This window comes from Carassius auratus, chromosome 44 (genome assembly GCF_003368295.1).
Source record: "Carassius auratus strain Wakin chromosome 44, ASM336829v1, whole genome shotgun sequence".
NCBI lineage: Eukaryota > Metazoa > Chordata > Actinopteri > Cypriniformes > Cyprinidae > Carassius > Carassius auratus.
Genome location: NC_039286.1, coordinates 14,887,506 through 14,912,472, shown reverse-complemented (window position 1 = coordinate 14,912,472; position 24,967 = coordinate 14,887,506). Strand labels below are relative to the sequence as shown.

The 24,967-nt window shown below is 36.7% G+C and overlaps 1 protein-coding gene across 2 annotated transcripts; it reads right to left on the bottom strand.

Moving 5' to 3' along the window:
* Positions 1 to 677: 677 nt before the first annotated feature.
* Positions 678 to 21,545, bottom strand: LOC113062629 (cyclin-dependent kinase 12-like). 2 transcript variants are annotated; one of them, XM_026232609.1, is made up of 15 exons: positions 19,722 to 21,545; positions 16,542 to 17,216; positions 14,258 to 14,458; positions 12,905 to 13,044; positions 12,348 to 12,518; positions 11,954 to 12,143; positions 9,550 to 9,606; positions 9,237 to 9,338; positions 9,062 to 9,139; positions 8,829 to 8,945; positions 8,362 to 8,493; positions 7,648 to 7,865; positions 6,220 to 6,642; positions 1,344 to 1,599; positions 678 to 1,203 (listed from the first exon to the last, which is right to left on the bottom strand). In XM_026232609.1, the coding sequence occupies exons 1-15, from the start codon at positions 20,744 to 20,746 to the stop codon at positions 1,194 to 1,196; spliced, it is 3,795 nt and encodes a 1,264-aa protein (XP_026088394.1). In that variant the 5' UTR covers positions 20,747 to 21,545; the 3' UTR covers positions 678 to 1,193. The 2 variants fall into 2 exon arrangements, with proteins under 2 accessions (XP_026088394.1, XP_026088393.1); XM_026232608.1 differs by lacking the exon at positions 678 to 1,203 and having other exon boundaries at positions 1,292 to 1,599.
* Positions 21,546 to 24,967: the final 3,422 nt, after the last annotated feature.

Here is a 24,967-nt window from a genome sequence, read left to right as displayed (position 1 = left end):
AGTTTCAGACTACATAAGTAAACAACATAAAAAAAAAAAATAAAAAAAAAATATGCAACAAATTGTCCTTGCTCTTCTAACTCCCATTTTCCTAAACCCTGGATTCCAGTGCATGGGAACAAACCAAGAAAATTCAATATCTAATGACTGTCAGCAGCTGTGGAGCACTCAGGCTGGCTAGCTTGTTTCTGCAGATGGTTGAACACACAAATCTTCTCACTCACATATTTATGCAGCATTTGCTTACAGAAGAAATCTGACAAGTGCACGCCTTGACCGTCCCAAATCCCTCGATCTGAGCCAGCACTCAATGCCAGTGTCCCAAATCTCCAATTGGCATCTACAAGAAACTGCCTGAAAGAACAGGAACTATTTTTTTTTATTAAAACAATTTCTCTTGTATTAAACTTTAAGGCATGAATGTTTTTACTAAATATATATATATATATATATATATATATATATATATATATATATATATATATATATATATATATATATATATATATATATATATATATATATTATACCCTAGTATTATGGCAGCATGTTTTGCACAAGCATGCACTTCAGAAATCCTATGTAATGTAGTTCTACAAAATGTTCAAAGTATGCATATAAATGTGTATGAAAAAATGGACATGCATATACTTACATTAAATGTACCAGACAAATACTACTCAGCCACATTTTTCATTTATTATCAGTTTACAACATGTACATTTGTGTAGTCAAATCAAAACGGGCAATTCTGGCGCTAAAATTCAAGTCAGTTCAGTGTCTTCCCGAAGATGCTTTCGCTTTAAATTAACATCCTGAAAACAACATTTGGATGAGGACATACATTTCCCCCCCAACCAAAAATCAAAATAAGAACACATCTTATGCACAAGCTATTACAAATCTTTTGAAAACAAAGGCCTCACTTAAGTTCTGCAAATGACTTCAAGTTCTCCTCGTGCCTTTGTATTGGAAAACATGAAGTAACACAAGCTGCATCGAGTCTCTTGCTTTACACATATCAGCACGAAAGAAAGTAGCTTGATTTAAGACATTTACGCAGCCCTCAAAGAAATCGCACATGGCTAAAACTCACTGACCGTCGTGGAGAAGCGGGAAAAGACGGCCTCCAAACACATCACTGGGAGGGATGAACATCATCCATTCGCATTCAAGAACAGTTCCTTCAACATTCACTTTTTCCTTTAACGGGAGAAAGAAATATATTAATATGTGGTAAACAGAAGTTTAACGGCTAAAGCACATTAAGAGAAAAATGTCAATGAACAAAAAGATCAGCGGAAGGGTTTCAGGAAGGGCCCGCGGCTCCTCCCAGGGTGTACCGCAAGTCTTGGTCCTGGGTGAACTGAGTTTCGGGAGCAGCGTTTGGCAGGTCCGTGGCAGGCGAGGGGGCGTAAGAGGAAGTCGGTGGTGAGGTGGCGCTCGGGGGAGAGGAGGGTCCACGTCCAGGGCACAGGTCTGTAGCAGGATGTCTGCTCTCCGAGGCCTGCTGGGAGATGAGCTGAAGCAGGGTCGTAGCTACATCTGAAGTAATGTCAGACTTTGAGCCTGTTGCCTCTGGATCTACTAATGCAGAATCTGCCAGGAAAAAAAGAGACACAAAATGTTATCATCAATGAATTCCGTACATGAGCTATAGCAATAAATATTAAAACATTTAAGCAATACATTACATTACTAAACTGTAAACCCTAATAAGTCAAGAGAACTTTATATTAATTTTGATAAACCAAGAATAAGTGGGTAAAACTTACTACAAAAAACATGTTAAAAAGGGTTAGTTCACCCAAAAAAGAAAATTAGGCTGTTTTACTCACCCCCGAGGCATCCTAGGTGTATATGACTTTCTTCTTTCAGACGAATCTAGTCGGAGTTATATTAAAAATAGTCTTTGATCTTTCAAGCTGTTTCATGGCACTCAATGGGTGTTGCATGCATCAGTCCAAAAGAAGTGAAATAAAAAGCGGCCATCATCAAAAAAAAAAAAAAAAAAAAAGAGGGGTGAACAAAGGCCTCCTGTGGTGAATCGATGCATTTTTGTATGAGGTCAGTATAGCGCATGCACCGCTGAGTCTCGTGAATACCAACGTTTGTTTACTTGAGCAAAGTTTCTTTACTTGAGCAAAGGAAAACCAGTCCCCTCTTGGTTTATATCGAAATCCTCTGACATTCTTCTTTACAAATCCTCGTTTTGTACTTTTAATTAGTGACCGTTGTTTTGTTTTAAATGGATGGGCACTTTTTATTTCACTTCTTTTGGACTGATGCATGCAACACCCATTGAGTGCCATGAAACAGCTTGAAAGATCAAAGACTATTTTTTTTTATAACTCTTGACTGGATTCGTCTGAAAGAAGAAAGTCATATACACCTAGGTTGCCTTGGGGGTGAGTAAAACAGCCTAATTTTCATTTTTTGGATGAACTAACCCTTTAATTGCACTTATCTGGATTGATTATTGAATAAAGGCTTATTACTACTACTACACTGTTTATTGTTAATTTACATTAACAATATATTTTTTAATAAATTGCAATCATTAATTTTGAATGATTTTGTAATGAACTAGATTTAAAATAATAATTACATCTAAATGGAATTAAAATGGAGCCGTATTAATGCACATATGAAAATATGAATCTGCATTAAGGGATTATTCTTCACTTACAAGCAAATAATAGCTTTATTTGCTCTTAGCACATTTTATATAATTCTGTTAAATGTATAACATGAACATTTAACTATCTCTTTGAAAACTGTCTAACTTATGGAGTATATGAGTATAAACTTAACTCGTTTCATGAAGTTATATGTTTTATTAATTATTTTAAAAAGGTATATAATTAGTATGAGTAATATTAAATTATAATAATAAAATTAGAATAATTTAGCTGTGTTATAATGGTCAAATTATGCTTTCAAATTGTTTGGGTTTTGCTAATGCAGCTACAGAAAAAAACGAAAAAACGAAAGAGCAGTCTAGATTTATGTAACTTATAATTTATATGCTAGATTTATATATCACGACCCTTCACTGGATGATAATTCTAATGCTTCAGTTGCTTTATTTTTGCAAAGCCGAGTCTAATACATTGGGTCCATCTTAAATGTTTATAAATAAGATAATAAATTGATGTCATTTGTGTCTATTATAAGACTTTCATGATTTTTTTCCTGGAGTAAAATAAAGTTTTGATCTGGATCAGAAAAAATAGTCATCTTTCAGATGTTAAGAGTTAAGATAAACTTAAATAAAACACAATGAGCCAACAGCAAGCACCCACGTCAGCAAGGCTAAAGCGCTTTAAAAACAGTTGGACCATCCTTAAGCTAATAGAGGAGTCAATCTGAATGAATCCATGCTTCACTCGACCAATTATTCATCATTTAAGCAGTTCTGCAGGAGGTGTGGGATAAAACTTCTCCACAAATAAAACAATAAAAATAAAGAAAAACACTGACCTACAGTGATTGGTTGCAGTCACTAACTACCAGTTGTTTTTTCTTCAAGAAAATGTAAAGTAAACTGCAAATGTAGGGTAAATTTGCTAAGTAATATGCAAATATTATTTTTAACTTGCATATTTAAAGAACTCTATACAGCAATATAAGTAGCAGCAGCAATAATTATATTAATAATAATACATCTACAATAAAAGAAGCAATCGGGAATGGTGTACCATTCGCAGCACTGTACTTTATCATGAATTTGATGGACAAACTGCATTTGTTTATGGGAAATATCTAAATGCATATTATTCATGACTTTAATTCATTAATATTTTGGTTATGAAACCGTTGTTGTAATGTCTTATAAAATTTGCATACATTTAAAATGCTAAATAAGATCTAACAAACTTTCATACAGTTTTCATACGTTTTTTTTTGATACTGTTTAAATTTCAGACTACGCTTAAATTATTTCAGTAATAACACATAGCTAGAGTTGAAGCTTTTAAACTTCTAAGTTGTTAATCTTAGAGAAAAAATGGGTCATAGTGATATTTATGATTTTAAGAAAAGGCTTTTTAAGAAAAAAAAATTATATATATAGACACACACACAATTTGTTAAGCTTTTGAACAATGGCAGTGGCATATCCAATTTTAAATATGGGGTGGGGAAAATAATTTAAACCTAGTTCACTTTTCAATCTGTGTACAGTAAGTCTCAGCAAACTCATTCATAAGCTAAAAATGCAGTTGTTTTACTCCAGTCTTTGGACCTCTGTGCTTCAAAACGACACTGAATTAACCAAATCCTAGTGGTCCGAAATAGATGTTGAGGTGAGAAATATTCTAAATCATCACAGCGGGAAGAGTTTAAAACTAGAGATGCATATGTGGAAAAAAAAAAGAAAAAAAAGGGTTTGTGGGAGTGATTTAGCTCATGCTAAATTTTTTTTTTTTTTTTTTTTTTTTACAGGAACTAGTGGAATGTGTTTTATATAAACTGATTTTAGCTTTTATTTGTGCATTTATATTGTAGCAGTAGTTTGTCTTAATATAAGCAGACTGTTATTACTAAACAATAAACTATCAAACTAGATGTGCTCCTTTTGCACTAGTAAACATCATGTTCACATACATAGATGATAGCTACAAGAGTACAGAGACTTTGATCAATGCAACTAATTGATGGTGAGATGCAACACAAATATAAAGTGAAAAACAAACAATAGCCCTTTTGCATCAAAGCAGATATTGATAAGTGTGAGGACAAAATCTGAAGTATAGCTATAATTTATTTGACACTCATCTCACAGTAAGGCTTTATTACAGTGTGTATTCACAGACCCCAAAGACCATGTGAAAAGAGGGAAGAGAGAAATGAAAACGACCAATGAGGAACTGAGTGTGGAAATAAAAGTGTGAGCTGGTACATAAATGAGCTGGAGAGTGTGAGTCAGCAAGACAAGGGCAGTCGAGCTTAATTAGACTTCATTAATTAAGCCGAGTTACACAAAGCCAAAGCTATAGAGCATCTCTTGGATGAGAACCGGTATCATTCACAAATAAATGGATGCATCTTTTAAATGTCAAGAAAATGCTCGCTTCACATTTCACCCTGAAAATCAACATAGAAATGCATTCATTTTGCATGAAGACAATTTTTATTTTTATATTTATTGTACTTGACATCTGCATAATAAATTCAAATAAATCAAATTTAAAACTATATCAATTTAAATGAGCACATTTTCCACCTCTCATTACCAAAAAATATGTTTCACTTCCATAAATTATTCTGTATTTAATTTTTTTTTAAATGAACAAATTGTAGGCTACTGTGCTATATAAAATGATACATTATAATAGTATTAATTAAAAATGTTTTCTATAAATTAAATTCTTACTGTAATGCAATGCATATTATATATTTTGCATTACAGTAAATGTATATATAAATTATATTCTTATACTGTAATGCAGATATAAAATATATATGTAATGTATTAAAGTACTAAAAAAAATTATTCTATATAAATTCTTCAATGTCAGAGTGAAATATGATTTGGTCATATTATTGACAGGATTTTAAGATTCACCCAACTGTGCTAAACCAGTTCAGTAAGATGCTAAATGATGCGTGCAAGTCAGCAGTCGGAAATGTGACCTAGCTTACTCTGGTTAAGAGTTGTTTTCTGTATGTATTAGAAGAGAGGCACATAAATAGAGATGTGTCCCAAATGGCTCTTTATTAGGACTGTTTAATCTGGATTTAAAAGTGACAATTTAACGCAAACACTGTAATCATCTCTGGAGGACTTGCAGTGTGTGCCAATAGATGAAGAGCTCTCCCGTCCTGTCTGTGAGCAGATTTCTGCACGCACACAAATGTCCACTGGGCACCGGAGCAGTGAGCGAGCAGACGGGGCTCTGGGGATTTTGTTCCTTTAAAAATACAACTGAATACTGCAAGAATGTAAAACTCAATGGAAGTTCACGAAATGCAGAAAATAAACATCTGGATTTTCAAATAAACATGACAATTTATTTCTCTATTCGTTATTAACTGATTAAACGTTTCTCCCTTTGTAAGACATTAGGAAGAAAACAACAACAAAAAAAGAGAAAAATCTCTACAACAAATGCTTATGGGTTTCTTTGACGTGGGTGGGTCTCACATAACTGGCCTGCAGGCCAATCACAGCATTCGACTACTCAGGCCCCGCCCCCCATAGACTTTAACACTTGCCCTCGCGATCGCCGCTCATGACAGAAGCGGAGCCGCCTCGTGTCGTACCCTCATCCTGCCGGACTCCGTTGCTTTCGTCTGCCTGCTCCGCCCCCGGCGCTGGGGCCTTTATCAGCTGCTCCAATAGGAGCGTGAGCAGGCCGGCCTGGTCTTCCTGCGGGAGTTCTGCTGGCTGCGGGACGCTAGAGGACTGGATTAAGGTGGAGAGATGACTAAGCAGTTCGAGCTGCTGCGCCGCGTCCGGTTCAGGGGTGGAGAGGGCGGCGGGTGTTCTGGAGAGCACTGAGGTGGAGGCTTCAGAGGATGAGCTGCGGAGATACTCCGCCATCTGCGGGATGCTTAGATTGTCTGTTTGACCCTGCAGCAGGTTCAGCAGCACTGCCAGCTCCGTCTGGTTCAACTGCTCTGCTGCGGCTCCCAAACCTGTGTGAAGAAGTGGTTATATTTGATTGCCGTTTATGGAAGACATTTTCCATTTACAAACTGCAGTTGGCTGCACAGTTTTAAAACAATGAGGAAGCTGGAAAGAGAGGAAGATGATGATACTGAACCTGTACTGTAACAATGGACCCTTTTCAAATTTACAGTGTTTTCAGAAACAGACGTCATCATGGCAGGTTAAACTTACAGTGTTAAACTGAAACTGCAAATATAATTTGAGTTCCCACAAAAATAGACGGACTGATTACTTCGGTCAAAAAAGATAGATGTCAAAATCACTTCCTCAGCCATTGTATTAGAAACAGTAACATAACAGAATTAACCAGTTTTCTGTAATTTAATGCCAAGGTAGACAAATTATATTTAATTATTTTTTTAATTAAAATGAAAACTTTACTAGTTTTACCATGCTAATAACTCACAGTTTGTGGAAATGGTCCATGTACTGGAGGCTTCTATTAAAAAAGGGCGATGCAGCAACAATATTGACTGCCACAGTAAAAATGCAATTATATTCAAAAAAAAATTATCACATTTAGCCAATCATAACCGAGGTAATCTGCATGAACTTAATAGCAAAGTAACAAAAAGGTGATTAAAAATAAAAAAAGGTGAAAAAAGTGAAATAGTGGAAATTTATTAAGTAAAATCTATTGAGATTATACTGGTTCAAAAACACAGATTGACATAAGTGAACACTATGTAAAAGTTAAAAATATATAATAAAATTAAAATAAATATGATGTAAAATTAAAGAAAGAAACAAGTACAGCCTCACATTCAAATAATTAAAATGATAAAGGCTGATGCAAGACTCACGTTTGTAGAGATAAAGTGACAGTAACGTGAACCTAATTTCGTTGCATAAAAAAAAAACAGTTAAAAAAAAAAAAAAAAAATCTGCCTACCTAGTTTAGTTACTCTAACTACCTGTCTGTAGTGTTTAGGTGAACATATTCCAAAGCTTCCTGTCAAGTCATGGCCCACCTTCCAGCTCACTGGCTGTGATGTTCGCCGATGCAGGACGGGCAGATGAGGGTGGTGGGGGTGGGCTCGGCGGTGGGCGGCTGTTCTCCCCTCCTGAAGGTCCTGCAGGTTCCTTTCGGGGAACTTTGGTAACAGGGAAATCCTCAGATACTCCACTTTGCCTCTGCCGCCGCCGCTTCTTGCTCCAGAGCTCATGACAGTCTTGCCAATGAGGCAAACTAAAAAAAAAAAAGGCCACATAATTACAACAAAAACAATCACAAATTAGGGGTTGCACGACTAATCGACTTCAATGCTCTGCCATGACACTTTAAGTTTGAAGTCAACTAGTCGCTCGTCCTATAGAGGGCACAACAGGATACTAAATCTTTGAAGGACTTCCACATTTACACTCCATTTCCAAACAATTAAAATTACAAAAATACATACTCTGAAAGTGCTCCCCAAGATATCTGCGATTATATTTCTGGACGCTCGAAATTGAACAGGAGAATGCGTATTTTAAACAGCTTATTGTACAGTTAAGTTAATCGCTGTTCTAATCTAATGCACTGCTGCAATCTAACACACACACATATGCTACAAACAGTACTCGTACATCATGCACAGAATCATTTAGCGCAGAAATTTAATGTCATTGAAGTGTTTCACAAATGTAATGTCATTGACATCATAAAAAACTATTTAAATCACATAAGATGCGTTTGCACTGACTCAGGTGGCGACATCCTGTTGGGCTCCACATCACACAGAAACTGGCTCGCGAGGGCCTGTTCAGCCGTGCAGCGTCTCGAGGGGTCCAGCGTCAACATGTGGTCCAGCAGGTCGAGAGCAAAGGTGGGCAGACTAGAGAGAGACATTGTGATTATATAATAGGAATTGTGAATAATAATAAGAAATGTTGGTTGAGCAGCAAATCAGCATATTAGAATAATTTCAGAAGAATCATGTGACACTGAAGACTGGAGTAATGATGCTGAAAAATTCAGCTTCGATCACAGAGATTAATCACATTTTAAAATATATTCAAATCGAAAACCGTTTTAAATTGTAACAATATTTCACAGTATTACTGTTTTTACTGCATTTGACCAAATAAATGCAGTGTGAGACTTCATTCAACGAAGATTAAAATCTTTCAGAGAATGATGGAAGCGCTACAAAAATCAAGTTGAACTTACAAAGCGAATTCCTCCCGTAAGCGTCGTCTGTACTGTTTCTTGGGTCTCATGGTATTAAAGTACGGCAGCTTTATTACATCTGGCCAAGCAGCAGGACACGGACTACCACACAAACGACTGACCAAAACAAAACACAAAACAGATGGAGTGTAACAGCATTTCACAAAGTCCTTTCCCCTTCTTCAGCATTAGAGCAAAACTACATTTATATCCAGAGACTGTGAGCAATATACCTGATCAGCTCAAGCTGCAGAAGCTCTTGGTTGGCCTGGAAAATTGGTTTCTTTGTGAAGAGTTCTCCCAAAATACACCTTTACACAACAGCAAAAAGAAACCCAAACAATATTTTACATGAACAGCAGTTGGTGTTTAAGAGAGGTTGGAGATGGGAAACACAGGACCTCTTACCCACAACTCCAGACATCAATAGCAGGTGAGTATCTCTCCTCTCCCAGTAGCAGCTCAGGAGGGCGGTACCACAGTGTGATCACCTTATTAGTGTACGGCCGACTGGGGATGACCATCAAGTTAGTGTTATACACCAAAGATTTTCAATACCAATCATTTTCCTGTTTCTGAAACCACATGAAATCTACAAAAACTTTATAAAGCTGAAGGGTGTACATGTGTCCCATTTTAGCCGTAGTTCAATCAAACAATCAAATGAAATTTTTTTTTATCACAACCTACAGTAAGATCGAGAAACCCAACATTTACTTACCTTTCCTCAGAGTTATAAAGACGAGCCAAACCGAAGTCAGCAAGTTTGATCTGACCACTGTAAAAAGAAAAAAAGTAATAAGGCAAATGTAAAGCATTATCCAAAATCTCTAAGTCAAGAGTTATTCAATTGGCGGCCCGCCAATCATCTTCATCTGGCCGGGGAAGAGTCGCATACACACCTCAAATTGTTTCGCTCTAATTCGTTTTTCCACAAGGTGGCAACACTGGCCCGGACCATTGTTTCATAGCGAAAAAAAGAAAAGGAAGACACTCACCAACAAGCGTTCATGTGAGGGGATTATGGGATATCCGCAGCTAGTTTAAACTAGTATAATGACCGTGCTATTGGTCATATCTTCTAGCGAGATATGGCACAGAGACTAGACAAAGTTGAAATGGAGTTCCACATACGCTGCTGAGCTGCTTCAGCAGACAAAAACACACACAATTATGTTAATATATGCGGTTATGGTCTTAAATGAGTCGCAAATGACCGTAAACTGTTGGGGGAAAAGCAAATGTATGTGTCACATCCAAGTCATGTGTATCAGGTTTTAAAGAGATATCGCTGCATTTAAAGTGAAACCTGATGAAGTCTGTTATCGATCTAAACAAAAAAAAGAAATCACTCAACTACTCTAGTCACTAAAATCAACTTTTGTAGTGTGAATAAAGATTCATTTATATTCATTTTATAGTTTATACATATACAATTTATAGTTTATGTGTAGACTGTTTTAAGTTCACTTAAATTTAAATTAGTCATTTTTCAGAGTCAATTAAGTGTTAAAAATAATGGTTTTTGATTATACGGTAATGTTGAAAAGCTATAATTACTGGCTAAAATTGAAGGAAAATTAATTAAATAGAGATTTTCTAGTATCAATGATACTGGCCTTCATTAACAGTAGGCTACTTAGCAAAAATATGCCATTAAACCTATCATATTTATGTTATTTCTTCATTAATTTGGAGGTTCAATATGAAATTATGATAACATATTAATATGCAATTAATCGCAATTAATTACATAAAAAATGTGTGAATGAATAGTTATCTTTTTAATCGATTGATAGCATTAACGTTAACCTTTCAAAGATGTTATTGTTGGTATAATTTTTTTTATTTTACAGCTGAATATGCTTTTAAATGTAATTTCTTATTTTACAAATTCAAATCAATTATATTAAAAGTTGCAACAAGGCAGGAAAAAAGGTTGTAGAATGCGACTATTTAGTCGCAGTCTGGAGACATGCATAATATATTATCTAACATTATTTTGTACACAGGGCCACATTTGATCATTACCACAAAATGCTAATATTTGCAAGTATTGCTTAAATGCCAGTACATAATGGATTTGAAAGAAGAAAAAAAAAAAGAAAAAAAGTATGACAATTTTTATTGACTCAAGCATTTATTTCAGAGAGCACATGGTTAGTTAAGAATATATATATATATATATATATATATATATATATATATATATATATATATATATATATATATATATATATATATTTATACTGCATGTCTTCACGCACAGATCCGATCTTCTGACCATATCAGATTTTTTTGGCCCATGACTGGTATCATATCTGTGTAATTCCCACCCAAAATGATTATGAGTGATCACACATGGTAGATCCTCGGGTTTTGAATGGCCATGCTATTACAATTATTTATATAATTCACATCGAGTGGCCATTTGGCCATTATTTCCCAGCATGGACAATGGCTGTCATGGATGTTTTGCTGCTCAAAATCTCACTGAATGGATAAATGACAGAAAATAACGGTAATTTTCATTTGGCATAATAAGAGAGAGAGTGGGAGAGAGACCGCGCGAGCGTGAATCTTGCAAACAAGTAAAAGTTATCACTTCATTGCTAAGAAATATAATGTAGCATTTAGTAGAGAAGCTCTTGTATTTATAAAATTCACAGGGCAGAGGTTGAAAACCAGCTCCTGAATGTGCAATTTTTTTAAGTTTCCATCTCAATCAAATGCCAGCACATAAAGCACAACGGCATTAAAATGCGTCGCCCTCGCATTGGGAGTTCTACAGGGGAATCGGATATGTGTGTTTCGACGTAGGTTGGATGTCCAGATATCTAATATGTATCTGATTTAAAACCACATTTGGAAACAGCTCAGATCGGATGCAAAAAAATTGGATCTCGTGTGGATTTTTCTGTTTACACACGTGCATCAAATTCCAACCTGTGGCAGACGTGGCCAAAAAAACCTGCCAGTGTAAATGAAATTTAATGCATTTAATGCAAAACAATTAATTTCTTAAATGAAACTGAATGGCAGTGTAGCTGAACAGACAACATGTAAATCTGTATGACACTAATAAGAGACCGCGTCATGCAATGTTTAAAAACACAAACTGGTACCTGTTATTTAGCAGGATGTTGGAGCACTTGATGTCTCGGTGTAGAAAGTTCTTTTTGTGGCAATAATCTAATCCCTCCATCAGCTGACGCATGAAGCTCTGCACATGCTCTTGGGAGAAAGACACCAGCCCCGATTCCAGCAGCCCCATCAAGTCATGGTCCATGTACTCAAACACCAGGTAAAATGCACCTAAAACACGTACAGGTTAATGCATCGAGGTAGGCTTAGAAAATGAGTGGGTGCAGGCAGAAAATGAAAACGTTTCAGGGAATTTGAGAGGGCCACAAATATGCCACAAACTCCAAGAGGAAAATGTGTTCACTAATAAAAAAAAAAACCTGCACATGCAAAATACATAAATAAGTATAAACATGCAAATGCATTTAACCAAACCTTTATCCTTTTTGAAGTCAAGTGCGTCTTGTTTATCAGTGACAATTTCTTTCATGTTGACGACGCTGCGATGGTTGAGTTGTCTCAGGATCTTGATCTCTCTGATGGCAGTGATGGGGAAACCCTCCTTTTCATTATCCAACCTCACCTTCTTCAATGCCACCAGCTCTCCTTTAGAAACCAAAACAACAGAATGCTGTCAACACGTCCTTCTCAAAAACACGATTGGAAACCTGTTGATTTAAGCATTAAAAGTTGCCCCACAGAGTGGGTGTGGTGTAATTACTGAGAATAATAAGGTAAGCACAGCTTTTCTCATTAAGAGGACATAATTCTGCACTTAAAGCAATGCAAACAAACTACCATTCAAATGTTTGGGGTAAGAATAATTTTTTGAAAGAAATTAACACTTATTCAGCAACGATACATTTAGTTGACCAAAAGTAAAAGACATTTACAATGTTACAAAATGATTTCTATTTTAAGGAACAAACACTTTTTGGAGTGCCTTATAACATATCCACTCCCTTTGTATTAATCCCCTTTAAACAACACACCTGTGTCTTTGTCCTTTGCCTTGTACACTTGACCGTAGGTTCCCTCTCCAATGATGCCGATGATGTCAAACTTATCCACACAGCGCTTGCCCCAGTCAATTTGAGTCTGCTTCCTCTCTCCATATCTAGGACAGCAAATCCTGCACACATTTGACAGACACTTTAGAAAAACTGCAATTTTTCAAGTCACTTTCTCTCATTCTACCATTTTCACAAAACCTAATGAAGCACTCCGCATCCCATGACTAAAGTAATAACTGTGATAATGATTTTTCTCAACCCTTACCAATAATAATAAACAAAAAACATACATTGCCATTCAAAAGTTTTGGTTCAAAAGAAACATTAATACTTTTATTCAGCAAGGACACATTAATTTGATTAAAAGTATGTTCTCTGAATGCATAATGCGTTCTATTAGCATCACTGTTTTAAATACTATCTAAAAAATAAACCTTTAGGCTTAAACTGCTCTGCTCAAAACCACTAGAATATGGAAATAACTTTTACTTTACCGTTGGATCACACTGCCAAAAATATTGATCTTTTATTTACGTCTTGTTTTCAGTGCAAATGTCAAATGTACTGGAGAGGCAAAACATAAATCTTGTTTTATAAGAAACTAATAAAAAAAATAAAGGGAGTTTAAAAAAAAATATATATATATATATATCTGCCAGTGTAGTCAGAAAAATGTATACCTGCCAGATCTATTCTGGTTTTCAGGATAAACTCATAAACTTATTTTCCTTCACAAGTAAATACATCTTGATTTAAGAACTGGACAACTTAAAAAAATACTGAGGACAATATTAATTTTTAACAATGCATAAAACATCTAATGCCGTGACTTTAAGACATTCTGCTTTAAATCTGTGTAAGGACTAATTAAGGCTTTTTAAAACATGTGAATGGTTTATTTGACCTCATACTGATTTATTATAGTCCATTTAATACAAATTAATATCAAAGACTTAGATATCTACTTTCTCTGTCTACATTATGAAAACTGGCAAAAACAAACAAAAAAATTATTTAACAGTAATATTCCTAACAGTATTTCCAATAATTCCAAATTGCAATTATGTTTCTCTATTAAAACATACATACACACACATATATATATATATATATATATATATATGTGTGTGTGTGTGTGTGTGTGTGTGTGTGTGTGTGTATATATATATATTTTTTTTTTTATCAATTTTAGTCTTGTCTCTTATCGTCAGTGATATAGTCAAAGATTGTCAATGAACATTGTGTCACACTTTTTGTTACCAGAATTAACACTATTAATGTCACACAATCATCTTGAGAAATGCACTGATGGATGACCGCAGTGGCACTTACTTTGGTCTCTTCTTGAAGGTTGGTTGCAGAAGCAGTGGGGATTCTCGAGCAGGGGACTGTGGAGGGGAGTGGTCTCCTCCAGGAAGAACTGGAGGGAGGGGCAACTCACTGAGAAGGCGTGTCCTGATTTCTTTTTCCTTTTCCTTCTCTTTCTCCCTGTCCTTTCGTGATGACTTCTGGAAAGGAACGCTCTTTTTTGGACTAAAAGAAAAAACATTTTTTAATATACCTATATTTGTGGTTGTTTTTCATGTCCGTAGGTCAAAGCGACCCCAATCCCAATAACGTGATATTTAGCCAGTAAAATGCGAATTTTACTAAGGGAACCCCGCCAAAAACGTGTATTTTATCGGACTTGAATGAAACACGATTGGGCTAGTTTTGAGAAGCAATTGGCCAGGTTTTGTTTTGAAAACCTGGCAACCTTAATTTTAATATATAATATATAAAAACATGGAAAATTGTGGAAAAGCAATATTCATAATGGCAAATTCTGCACAGAAAAACACTTTTCACATTTTCTGTCAACCGTATTTTTCGGACTATAAGTCGTACCTGAGTATAAGTCGCATCAGTCCAAAAATACGTCATGATGAGGAAAAAAACATATATAAGTCGCACTGGACTATAATTCGCATTTATTTAGAACCAAGAAACCAAGAGAAAACATTACCGTCTCCAGCCACGAGAGGGCACTATGTTTTCAGTGTAAACTACAGGAGCACTGAGCAACATAAAGCGCCCTCTGGCGGCTGGAGACAGTAATGTTTTCTCTTGGTTCATTTCTCTCGGGTCATGTCAAATTAATTTTGATAAATAAGTCACACCTGACTATAAGTCGCAGGACCAGCCCAACTATGAAAAAAAAGTGTGACTTATAGTCCGGAAAATATAGTATTTAGTTAAACATTCCATCACGTAAAGTCTTGGCAGGGAAATTAGAAGAATGAATATTTACACTAAAAGAAAGTAACACCAAGTAATTGCTATTTACAGTAAGTATAAATAACAGTGCATACAATGCTATTAACATGCATAATTGCAATAAATAGCTTCTAGTAAAAACTAAATTCAATACGGACACATGGAATTCTCACAAAATGTAAACAGAGGAAATAAGCTATGCACACTAACAGTGAATAGTCTGTGTAATGTTGGGTGTAGTTGATGTCAGCTTTTGTCAACAAAGCTGTTTGCATTTAGTGCAACCAGACACCGTGAGGAAATAACTGCCTGTTCTCCGCTTGCACTCCCTACAGTCCAAACATACTCGCATTTATTTAGGATAAATATGTAATTTGTCAAGCATATATGATTTGATAATGTGACCAAGAGGCTACATGTACAAATGGAGCCAATGAACAATTTTGCGATAGCTTAAGTATCCAAATACTTGGGCCACTGTACAATGTTTAAAATATATGAATGTTGTTGCATTAGATAACCAAATATCTGAAGGAAGTGTCATTAATTTTAAACCTAAAAAAAAATTGTTTACACCACAGTAAAATAATTATGGCTATTAATATTCTGTGACATTAAACCTGAAGAGCATGGCAAAATTGCACCTGATGTGAGATTAAAACAAGGTCTCAGGTCACCAAAACTTACTGAATGCATGTGAACACAAACGCATCAAGCTACGCTGAGCTTGTACTTCCACAAGGGACTCAAGCATAAACTCTTTTAGGTACATTTTTAGAGAATGAGCAAACTGATTAAAGTTGTGATGAAATGCTTTACTTCTATATCAGTTATTTTAGTATTTTCATATACTACCATAATTGTAATATTTTGAATTTGAGCTTTTATTCATATTTTTTATTCCAAATATTAGTTTTTTTTATTTTTATTAATTTTATAAACATCTTTATTAATTTTTAAATACTACTATTCAACTTTTTTTTCAGTTCTAGTTTTATTTTCAGTAAATTAACTTATTTCACTTGGTTACCAATGCATTAGAAAAAAAATAAGTCTATAATTTAACCAGAAGACAAAGAAATGAAACGCATGCACAGATAAATAAATCAGAAAAGGATCTATAAAATGCATTCAGAAAATAGATAGGGTGACTTCATTTTAATGCCAATTTTAGAAGTTCACATCCAGTTAAATGACAAACTTTATCAAATCTTTCACCCTCGACCACTGAAGTTTGTTACCACTGGAGAAATGCAAGAGCATTTGCAATACATTGGCCAAATATTTGAGTCTGTGCTCTCTTACTTGTGTAAAGAATGTTTGAGGGTTTCCCTGTAAAGTGTGTCTGATCAGGACTCACCTGTCTCTACAGTCTCCCAGAAGAACTGGCGGCAGGGGAAGAGGTGGAAGTGTGGAGGTCTTTATCAGTTGTGCGGGACTTTGCGTATGTTTCTGTTTGGGGCTTTTCGTGCGAGAAGCAGCCGGCGTAGCAGGTGCTGAGGGTGGAGGAGCAGGTGGAGGGCTGTTCAGAGGAAGAGGTGGAGGGGATGAGAGAGGAAGAGGAGGAGGAGAGTTTGCCGGGAGAGGCGGAGGAGATGAGAGGGGCAGCGGAGGTGGACTGGATAATGGGAGAGGTGGAGGAGGAACCACAGTGGGCTCCTCCACCGCAACAGTATTTGGAGGTGGGGAGGGCGGTCTTTGAGGCTCTGGGGGCGGGGCCGTCTCTAGTGGCGGCGGTGCCTCAATGTTTTTCACCGGCGCATTTGAGATGTTAGAAGTGTTGGAGCGGAGGGAGGGGGAGTTTTTGGCGGCGGCCGCCTGACGTTCCTTCTTTTTTCGAGTTAGCTCGGCTCCCAGGCTGGAGGTGATCGGCAAACGTGAAGATGAAGGGGAGCGGCTGCCTGGTCGACTGCTGTGGGAGGAGCCTCTGCTGGCTCCTCCAGAATATAATGAATGTTTCTTAGTGCGAGAACGTGAAGAGGAGCGGCGAGAGGAGGAGTAGTGAGGAGAACGGCTCCGAGAACGAACAGAAGGCCTGAGGAGGAGAGAAAAAAACAGAAATGTTTGCAGTCACGTCAACCTGCTAAAACAACTAAATAAATGTAAACGTCCCATTTAAAGCTTCAATCCAATTACACAGGGTTTCCTCAAAGTTACAATGAAACTGAAGTAGCGCCAGATTTTTCCTTTTGTATTGTCACATACCGTACATTTGAGTGTAAAGGATTATCAAAAAAGAAAAAAAATTGTAGAGCGGGACATAGTTTTACGCTTCGGTTGGAATTTAGATTTTAAGATGCTGTGTTGCAATCAAAAATTTCAACCGATGGACGTGACCTTGCAACAGTGGGGATCTAAGTGGTGTTCACTACAGTTTTCATTCTATTGTGGGAGAGCAGATATGCAAGCTCTTGTGAAGAAAAATTTCAGATTCCGCTGGGTTCCGAAGTTCAAGTTTGGTGAGCTCTAACCTGCAAATCTGTATCATTTGAAGCTGTGTAATAAATAGAACACTGATACATCAGTGTGACCTTGACCACTTACAGTATTGTGAGAACTGCAGTGACGGGAAGAATTTTTGTTCGCCACAAGGATGTGCCGTTTCTACATGAATTTAGCTTTGATTTGAAATAAAACGACACATCCTTGTGGCGCGGAGGACACAGAAGAGCATACGGTGATATGGAGAAACACTGAGGAGACCGTTGAAAAAAGGAATTGTTGAATAAAGTCATTATTTTTGTTTCCTTTGCTTAAAAAAAGTAATCCCGTCACTTCATATAACCCAGATTGCACGTCTGATAGCAGATGGAGTATTCGGACGACGACGACTTTTCATATCTTTCTGGACACTGTTATTTACTTGGGAAAGTCTCAAGCCTCCAGGTTTTCATCCAAAATATCTTAAATTGTGTTCTGAAGATAAACACAGCTTTTACGGGTTTGGAAAAAAGTTTTCTAAAACATTCATTTTGAAAACAGATGAGGTGAATTTTCGTTTCATACCAACTTTAATATTATCTGACTTGCTCTAAAGACAAATGCATATTTCACATATTCAATAAATGCACCTTTTAATCAAAGAAACACTATGAATCACAACAGCTTCAGGTTAATAAAATTTGCTGTGACCTCTGTTTTTCCCCCTGGGTTTATGCATTATGTGCTCACTGTTTACTTTCAACTGCAGGTATGCTCTGCTCACCTTTTTGAGCTGAATGTGCAGCTGTCAATGAGTTGCTATAATAAAAACTGCAAAATTACATTTCTTCATTTGAACGGTAAACAATGTAATTCTTCGCCAGAAAAACCAATAAGCACCGACCAAATATTTGAGTATCTAAACAAGCTGGGGTTGTTCATATGTCGACAGCCAAATGCCTTCACAAAACCTTTTCTTTCAATACTTAAAATTAAAATCAAATCTCATATTTTCCATAGTGCACAGAATCTGATCTGACAGTATTAGGAATGTGCTGGTAATCAGTAAATTAATTAGAGGGGTAACCCAACTAAATATAGACCTGTAATACAGGAATTAGGCTACAGCATGTAAATGTTAGTGCAAGATCTTAGTTTTAGTGATGAACAACAGCATTTTTTTTTTCATAATCAAATATGAAACTTTAAATTCCATAAACTCGACTGTCTGATGCACTGAGTTTTCATACATGCTTTTGTCCAAATAAAATACATTGGGACTGAATATCATGCTATAAATATAAAACACCTCTACTTTTAACATAACACAGTAATAACAAGATCTGCTGCTATAAACTGAAAATTACTAAATGAAATTTGCTGATAGCGTACGCATACTGCAATTTAAGGTATTATCTATAAATTATTAGTATGCTGGTAAGCAGCTCCAAATGTTCTTTTTTTTTTACACAAGTAAAATACATTCATCTTCTACAATGAATATTTAATTGTTATGTTATGACAAAAACAAGTCATTTTAATAAATTTGTGTAATGCTTAAAATTATAATTTGTATAATAATCACTGATGGACAGTATAATATCCACCTAACATAGATAAACATTAAATTAAAACCAACTCAAATACAACACTTTGAAAACACTGGTCAGTTATCAAAATAAATTAAAAATATAAAATAAATCCCAAAATAAAATGCAACAAAAAGAAAAAATTATGAATTATGAAATGAAAATCATTCAGCACAATACAAAAAACACGTAAACTGTTAGTGTTAACTTACCTGTCAGCCTATGACTCACATGACACGTGCACAATGGTACTATATACTTTTAAATACCATTTAAAGTGGATTCATTTAATTGCTTTTATAGTTTTGGCAAACTAATGATGCTAAAAGTAATAATAATAAAAAAAACATTTAACATGTACATGCAATCATGTAGGCAAAGTCATCCTATCTTATAAAATAAGCATCACTGGGTTTGACATTTACAATGCAATAATATTCCTACGTGTCTAAAAGCCTCTGGAGAGACTGAATCACATGGACTCAGATTTGTGTGTGTGTGTGTGTGTGTGTGTGTGTGTGCTCGCTCACCTGGACACTGGACTAGTGCTGGATGAGCGTCGGTTTCCGTAAGGACTGCCAGGTGAGTGTTTTCTGCTCACATACGGACTTCCATCCTTCTCGGGGCTTGAAGACCTCCTCCTCCGATAGGGGCTCTCGGATCTCTGTCTGCTCCGCCTAGGAGGCTCCCTGTACGGACTGCGCTTGGATGAATAGCTGTTCTCGAGTTCCGCAGTGGAAGGACTGTCCGCTCCGAGTCTCCTGGACGGATCCTTCCCTTTGTGGCTTTTGGCGGCCTTCCGATGGCTCCGCTCCTCCTCATACTCCTCGCTCCTCCGCTTGTCTTTGCGAGATTTTGACGAGCGGCCACTTTCCTTACTGATGGAGGAGGAGGCGGAGGAGGCGCTGCTGCCCAGACTGACAGCGGACTGCACCACGCCTGATGAGAGAGAGTCGCCGGACCTTTTGCTTCCTGACTCACCTGAACGTCTGGATGTGGATGCAAGGCACGCAGCGGAGCTAGTCTTGTCCTTAGCCTTCTTCCGGCTCTCTTTACTCGCTCTGTCCCGGTCCTTACTGCTCTTCTTACCGCCGCTACTTTCTGCCACCTCCGCAGAATCCCTGACCGAATATGGGTCTTTGGACTTCTTCCGGGAGCGCTTGTGTTTATGAGTCCTGTTCTCTTTCGCACCTGCCTCATCGTAGTCCGACCGCTCTAGGCGTTCGGCGTCCCTGCCCTCCGCCGGTTTCCCGGTAGCGGGGGAGTCCAGAAACGTGTCCGAGTCGGAGCTGATGTCGTCGTACTCTACCAGAGGCTTGATGGCGCCCGCTGCTGGAGGCGCGGCGGCAGCGCATGCGGAGCCGGTTTCGGCCTCGTGTTTGGACTTGTTTCGTTTGTGCTTGGAAGAAGCGACCGAGCTCGTCGTCTTGGTGGGATGCCTCCCTGAGCCCGCGTGTACGGGCTGACCTTCCCCGCCGCCGGCCGCCTGCAGCTGATGATGGTAGAGCGATTCAGCCTTCCTCTTGGTCCCATGCAGGCGGTCTGATCCAGGCATACCTCTGTCCTCCGGAGACGCGGACCTAAGTGGTCAAGACAGCACATGAACAGCACAAACCGCTCTGTGTTGGGTAAAAGTGTGAAATCTTGCCAGACGGGAGAGTCCGAGTGAAGCAAAACAAAGATGCGCACTCGATTTAATGCGCAGAGGTTATCCACAAGTCATCCCCGGTCCCGTGGCTTCTCCGAATCGCGTCGAAATATATCCAAGAGTATATAAACCAAACAACAAAAAATGTTTAACGATATTGTCCTTCACGACGGCATCACTGATCGTTTCCAGGGTGCCTCGAGCAGCTCATTGAGCTCGCGCCTCTCGGCTAGCTTTAGCTAAGCTAGCGTCCCTCGACAAAAAGAAAGCAGAAAAATACAGGCTGTCCTTGTTTTAGATTGTTTATCCTTGTTCGATATCAAAGCCTAGACAGGCGTTTAGCTCTCCTTGCACACGGTTTCTGAGCTTTGAAGCGGTAACGCTCGCTGTGTAGGGATATTGTCCCACATAACTGAAAACAAAACTTGACCCGCTTGCTTCTTGTTCACATATTCGCTTTAATGTTCAGTGTAAACTCTCTGTAGTTTCATATTCATCGGAAATTATCACATATTTATGTGTTAAAAATGATTCCAGTTCACTTAAGCGGCTCTGGAAAGAAACCAGACCTAGAAACTGGGCGATGTTCGTGGATATAAAACCCTCCACAGCCCTTGATTCAGAGAGAATTCACTTCACCATTACAGCCAAAAATTATGCGCAGCCTCTTCTGCGCATGCGCGGTTTTAGCCCGTCCCACGGAAAAGGAAATACCACAGCCCACATCATTTAGAATATAATTAACTCGTCTTTTTCTCCCTTGATAGCGAATTCTCACATAAATACTGTAATATTTTGTATGAAAACAAAAAATGGAAACATATAAAGATATAAAAATCTCTTGTTATCGTTATTTCTATGGAACAAGGTCGCTGTCAATCTCCATGGTAACTAGGCGACAGCCAATCAGATGCAAGCTACTGCATCCCGCCTTCAATCGCGCGTCACTTAAGCCAAACATACAAAATTATTTTGGTTTACACGTCTCATAAAGCTAAATGGGAGTTTCTTAAATTTAAAATTTGTGAATTGTCTATAAGATATAGTTAAATGCTTGCCAAAGTAAGAATACAACATGAATACAAGATTATATTTGAAATTAATAAGTAGCCTACTGTAGTAGCACTGAAAAAAGTAATTTTATTTCTCTTCAAACACAATTGGATAACTTCTACATCAAGAAAGCTAAAGGTGCATACATTCGCTCAGAGGCCAAATGGATAGAGGAGGGAGAGAAAAGCACGTCCTATTTTTGTAGATTAGAAAAAAGACGACAGTCTAAAACCAGTATTATTTCATACATATAAGTTCATAATTCCTACAGTGAATTGTATTTATCAAATTTTTCTCCAAAAGAATGTGATGACTTTAAATTTTTTTTTTTTTTTACATTTTATTCCTAGGATTGACAATTAATTAAGAGATCTTTGTGATGCACAATTAGGGATTGAGGAACTCAATCTAGCAGTTCAGAAATTTAAGTCAAACAGATCCCCTGGCCCCGACGGCCTTACAGGAAATTTTTATCAATTTATTTGGAATGATTTGAAAATGGTATTATTTAATGCTCCTACTGAATCTATTGAAGATGGATCTGTGTGCCCCACATCAAGTCAAGGCTTGATCATTTTAATTCCCAAACCAGATAAAGATCATAGATATTTAGATAATATCCGCCCAATCACCTTCCTTAACAATGATTATAAAATTTTTACACACGTTTTTGTCAATAGACTGAAAGAGGGCCTTAAAGGTGCTGTAGGGAACTTTTGTAAAAAAATATTTTTTACATATTTATTAAACCTGTCATTATGTCCTGGGCCCGGTTTTTCAAAAGTAATCCAGTAGGATTTTGGATAATGGATTGGATCAAATCTTGAAAATGTGTTTTTCAAAAAAAAAAAACGGATTACATAATCGGATTAGATCACGTAATCCAATCTCGATTTTGATCCGGATCAAACCTTTAGTTTGGGTTTTTTTAGAACTTTTTTGTAGGATTTGGATCACTTTGATCCAAAAAATCTGGATTAAACTGATCCCATCAGAAGGGTGGATTCAGCGTGGATTTCATGGCAGAAATGTAATGAAAACTTTAAAAATGTATTAAATAATACTATATTTGGATCATGCAGTATCTTACAAGATATCCTATTTATTCATAAGGTTTTAATTTTATTTGTTCATCCGTCAGTCTACAGTGATTAGGTATGCCTTAACGTATTCAGCCTTTCAGTATAGGCCTACAGCAAAGTAGAAAGAGTTTGCCCTCATAAAATAATCCCCCAAACTGCTGTCAAAATTGACCAAAAACAATAAATTTTATTCTGTCACTAATTGATATATATATTCATCACAATCGAAAATATTTTTTTACATTAAGTCTTTTTTTTATTTTTATTCAATACATCTATACTTGATCCTTGTTATAAATATTCTCAATGTACAGTGTTTGTGTTGTAGGTCTCAGATGAGCAGACTGCTGGAAGAGGATGGGGTGGGGTTTTTCTTGTTTTAAGTTTTTTTTTAAATGTGTGGGTTTTCATTTCAAATAAAAAATAATTTATATTGACCCCACACTGGCTATTCTACTTGTTGCTCTTTACATATCTATAGTTCTACATTGTGATTTCCTATCCTGTTTGAACACTGGTTATCCAGCACTGGTTATCCAGATTTGGTGATCCTGAAAAGTTCCTATCCGGATCAAATTGATCCAATCCGATGTTGCTTTAAAAAACTGGCTCCAAAAGTAAGCTGGATTACGTGATCACGGATCGCAAAAAAAGGATTACTAAATCCGGATCAATTTTATCCGGATTAAACCTTTTGAAAAACCGGGCCCTGACAGTACAATATGAGACAGATAATCTGTGAAAAAATCAAGCTCCTCTGGCTCCTCCCAGTGGTCCTATTGCCATTTGCAGAAACTCCATCGCTCCCGGTAAAAAACAACCAATCAGAGCTGCGGTCCGTAACTTTGTCTGTGTTCAAAATGTAGAAAAATGTATATAATAAGCGAGTACACCATGAATCCATTTTCCAAACCGTGTTTTTGGCTTGTCCTGGATCACTAGGGTGCACCTATAATATAAGCACCGAATATAAACACTATATTCAGACTATTTTAGATTGCTTCGGGGGTACCGCGGCGGAGTAACCCAGTACCTTTGTGATTCTTCATAAACATAAACAGAGAGAAGTAGTTCCGGCTACGATGTTCTTCCGCAAGAAGCAAGCAGTTCTGTTTATTAACCGCTAGAGCGTCAAAAGTTACCTACCGCAGCTTTAATGGGTTAATTAATGAGGTTCAAAAAGGATTCCTTAAAAGTAGATCTATTCACATTAATGTAAGACTAGTAATGGATTTGGTTGAATACAGTCATTTGATAAAGGATGATGGATATATTCTTTTCTTAGGCTTCAAGAAAGCCTTCGGCACGTTAGAACATAGGTTTTTATTTAAAGCTTTAGAGCTCTTTGGTTTTGGTGAGAACCTTCTCAATATTATAAAAATTATTTATAAAAATATGAACAGCTCCATTTCTCTTCCTTATACTTCACAAAGATTTCCTATTAGTCGTGGAATAAGACAATGCTGCCCGAAGCAATGCAGTTGCTTGGTTGTATGTATTATTTTGTATTCAGTAAAAAAATTTACAAATAAATAAAAATACAGACTCTTCCTTCGCATGTTAAACATTAAGTACATTCTCTCTGAACAAACCTGTTATATCAACCTATAAGCAAGAAGACTTTAAACGTTAATGCCAATTTTACTCTCATCGTGTATGAATACAGACATTTTAATTCGTCCTTTAAATAACAATATTGAATTACCATGAATTGTATAACATTATTTACATCATCCGTTGTTTAATAAATAAATTATGCAAAAACTATGGTTAACTTAGCATTGTGCAATAACTAAATTTAATACCAGTGGTGGACGAAGTACACAAATCAAGTACTTGAGTAAAAGTACAGATACGTATAATATAATATTACTCCAGTAAAAGTAAAAGTACTCCTTTTAAAAAAGTAAAAAAGTACTGAAAGATAGATGTTTGCAATTTTATATAGGCTAATTTAATTTTATATTAGCACTTTTTTATTTTATTTTATCCT

What these genes read in the sequence shown, in the direction of transcription:
- LOC113062629 (XM_026232608.1), bottom strand. Translation starts at nt 20,746, where the DNA reads ATGCCTGGATCAGACCGCCTGCATGGGACCAAGAGGAAGGCTGAATCG. An exon ending in AACAGGATGTCGCCACCTGA is followed by an intron (nt 7,866 to 8,361) that starts GTCAGTGCAAAC and finishes TTTTTTTTTTAG; the next exon opens with TTTGCCTCATTGGCAAGACT. An exon ending in CACAGCCAGTGAGCTGGAAG is followed by an intron (nt 6,643 to 7,647) that starts GTGGGCCATGAC and finishes TTCTTCACACAG; the next exon opens with GTTTGGGAGCCGCAGCAGAG.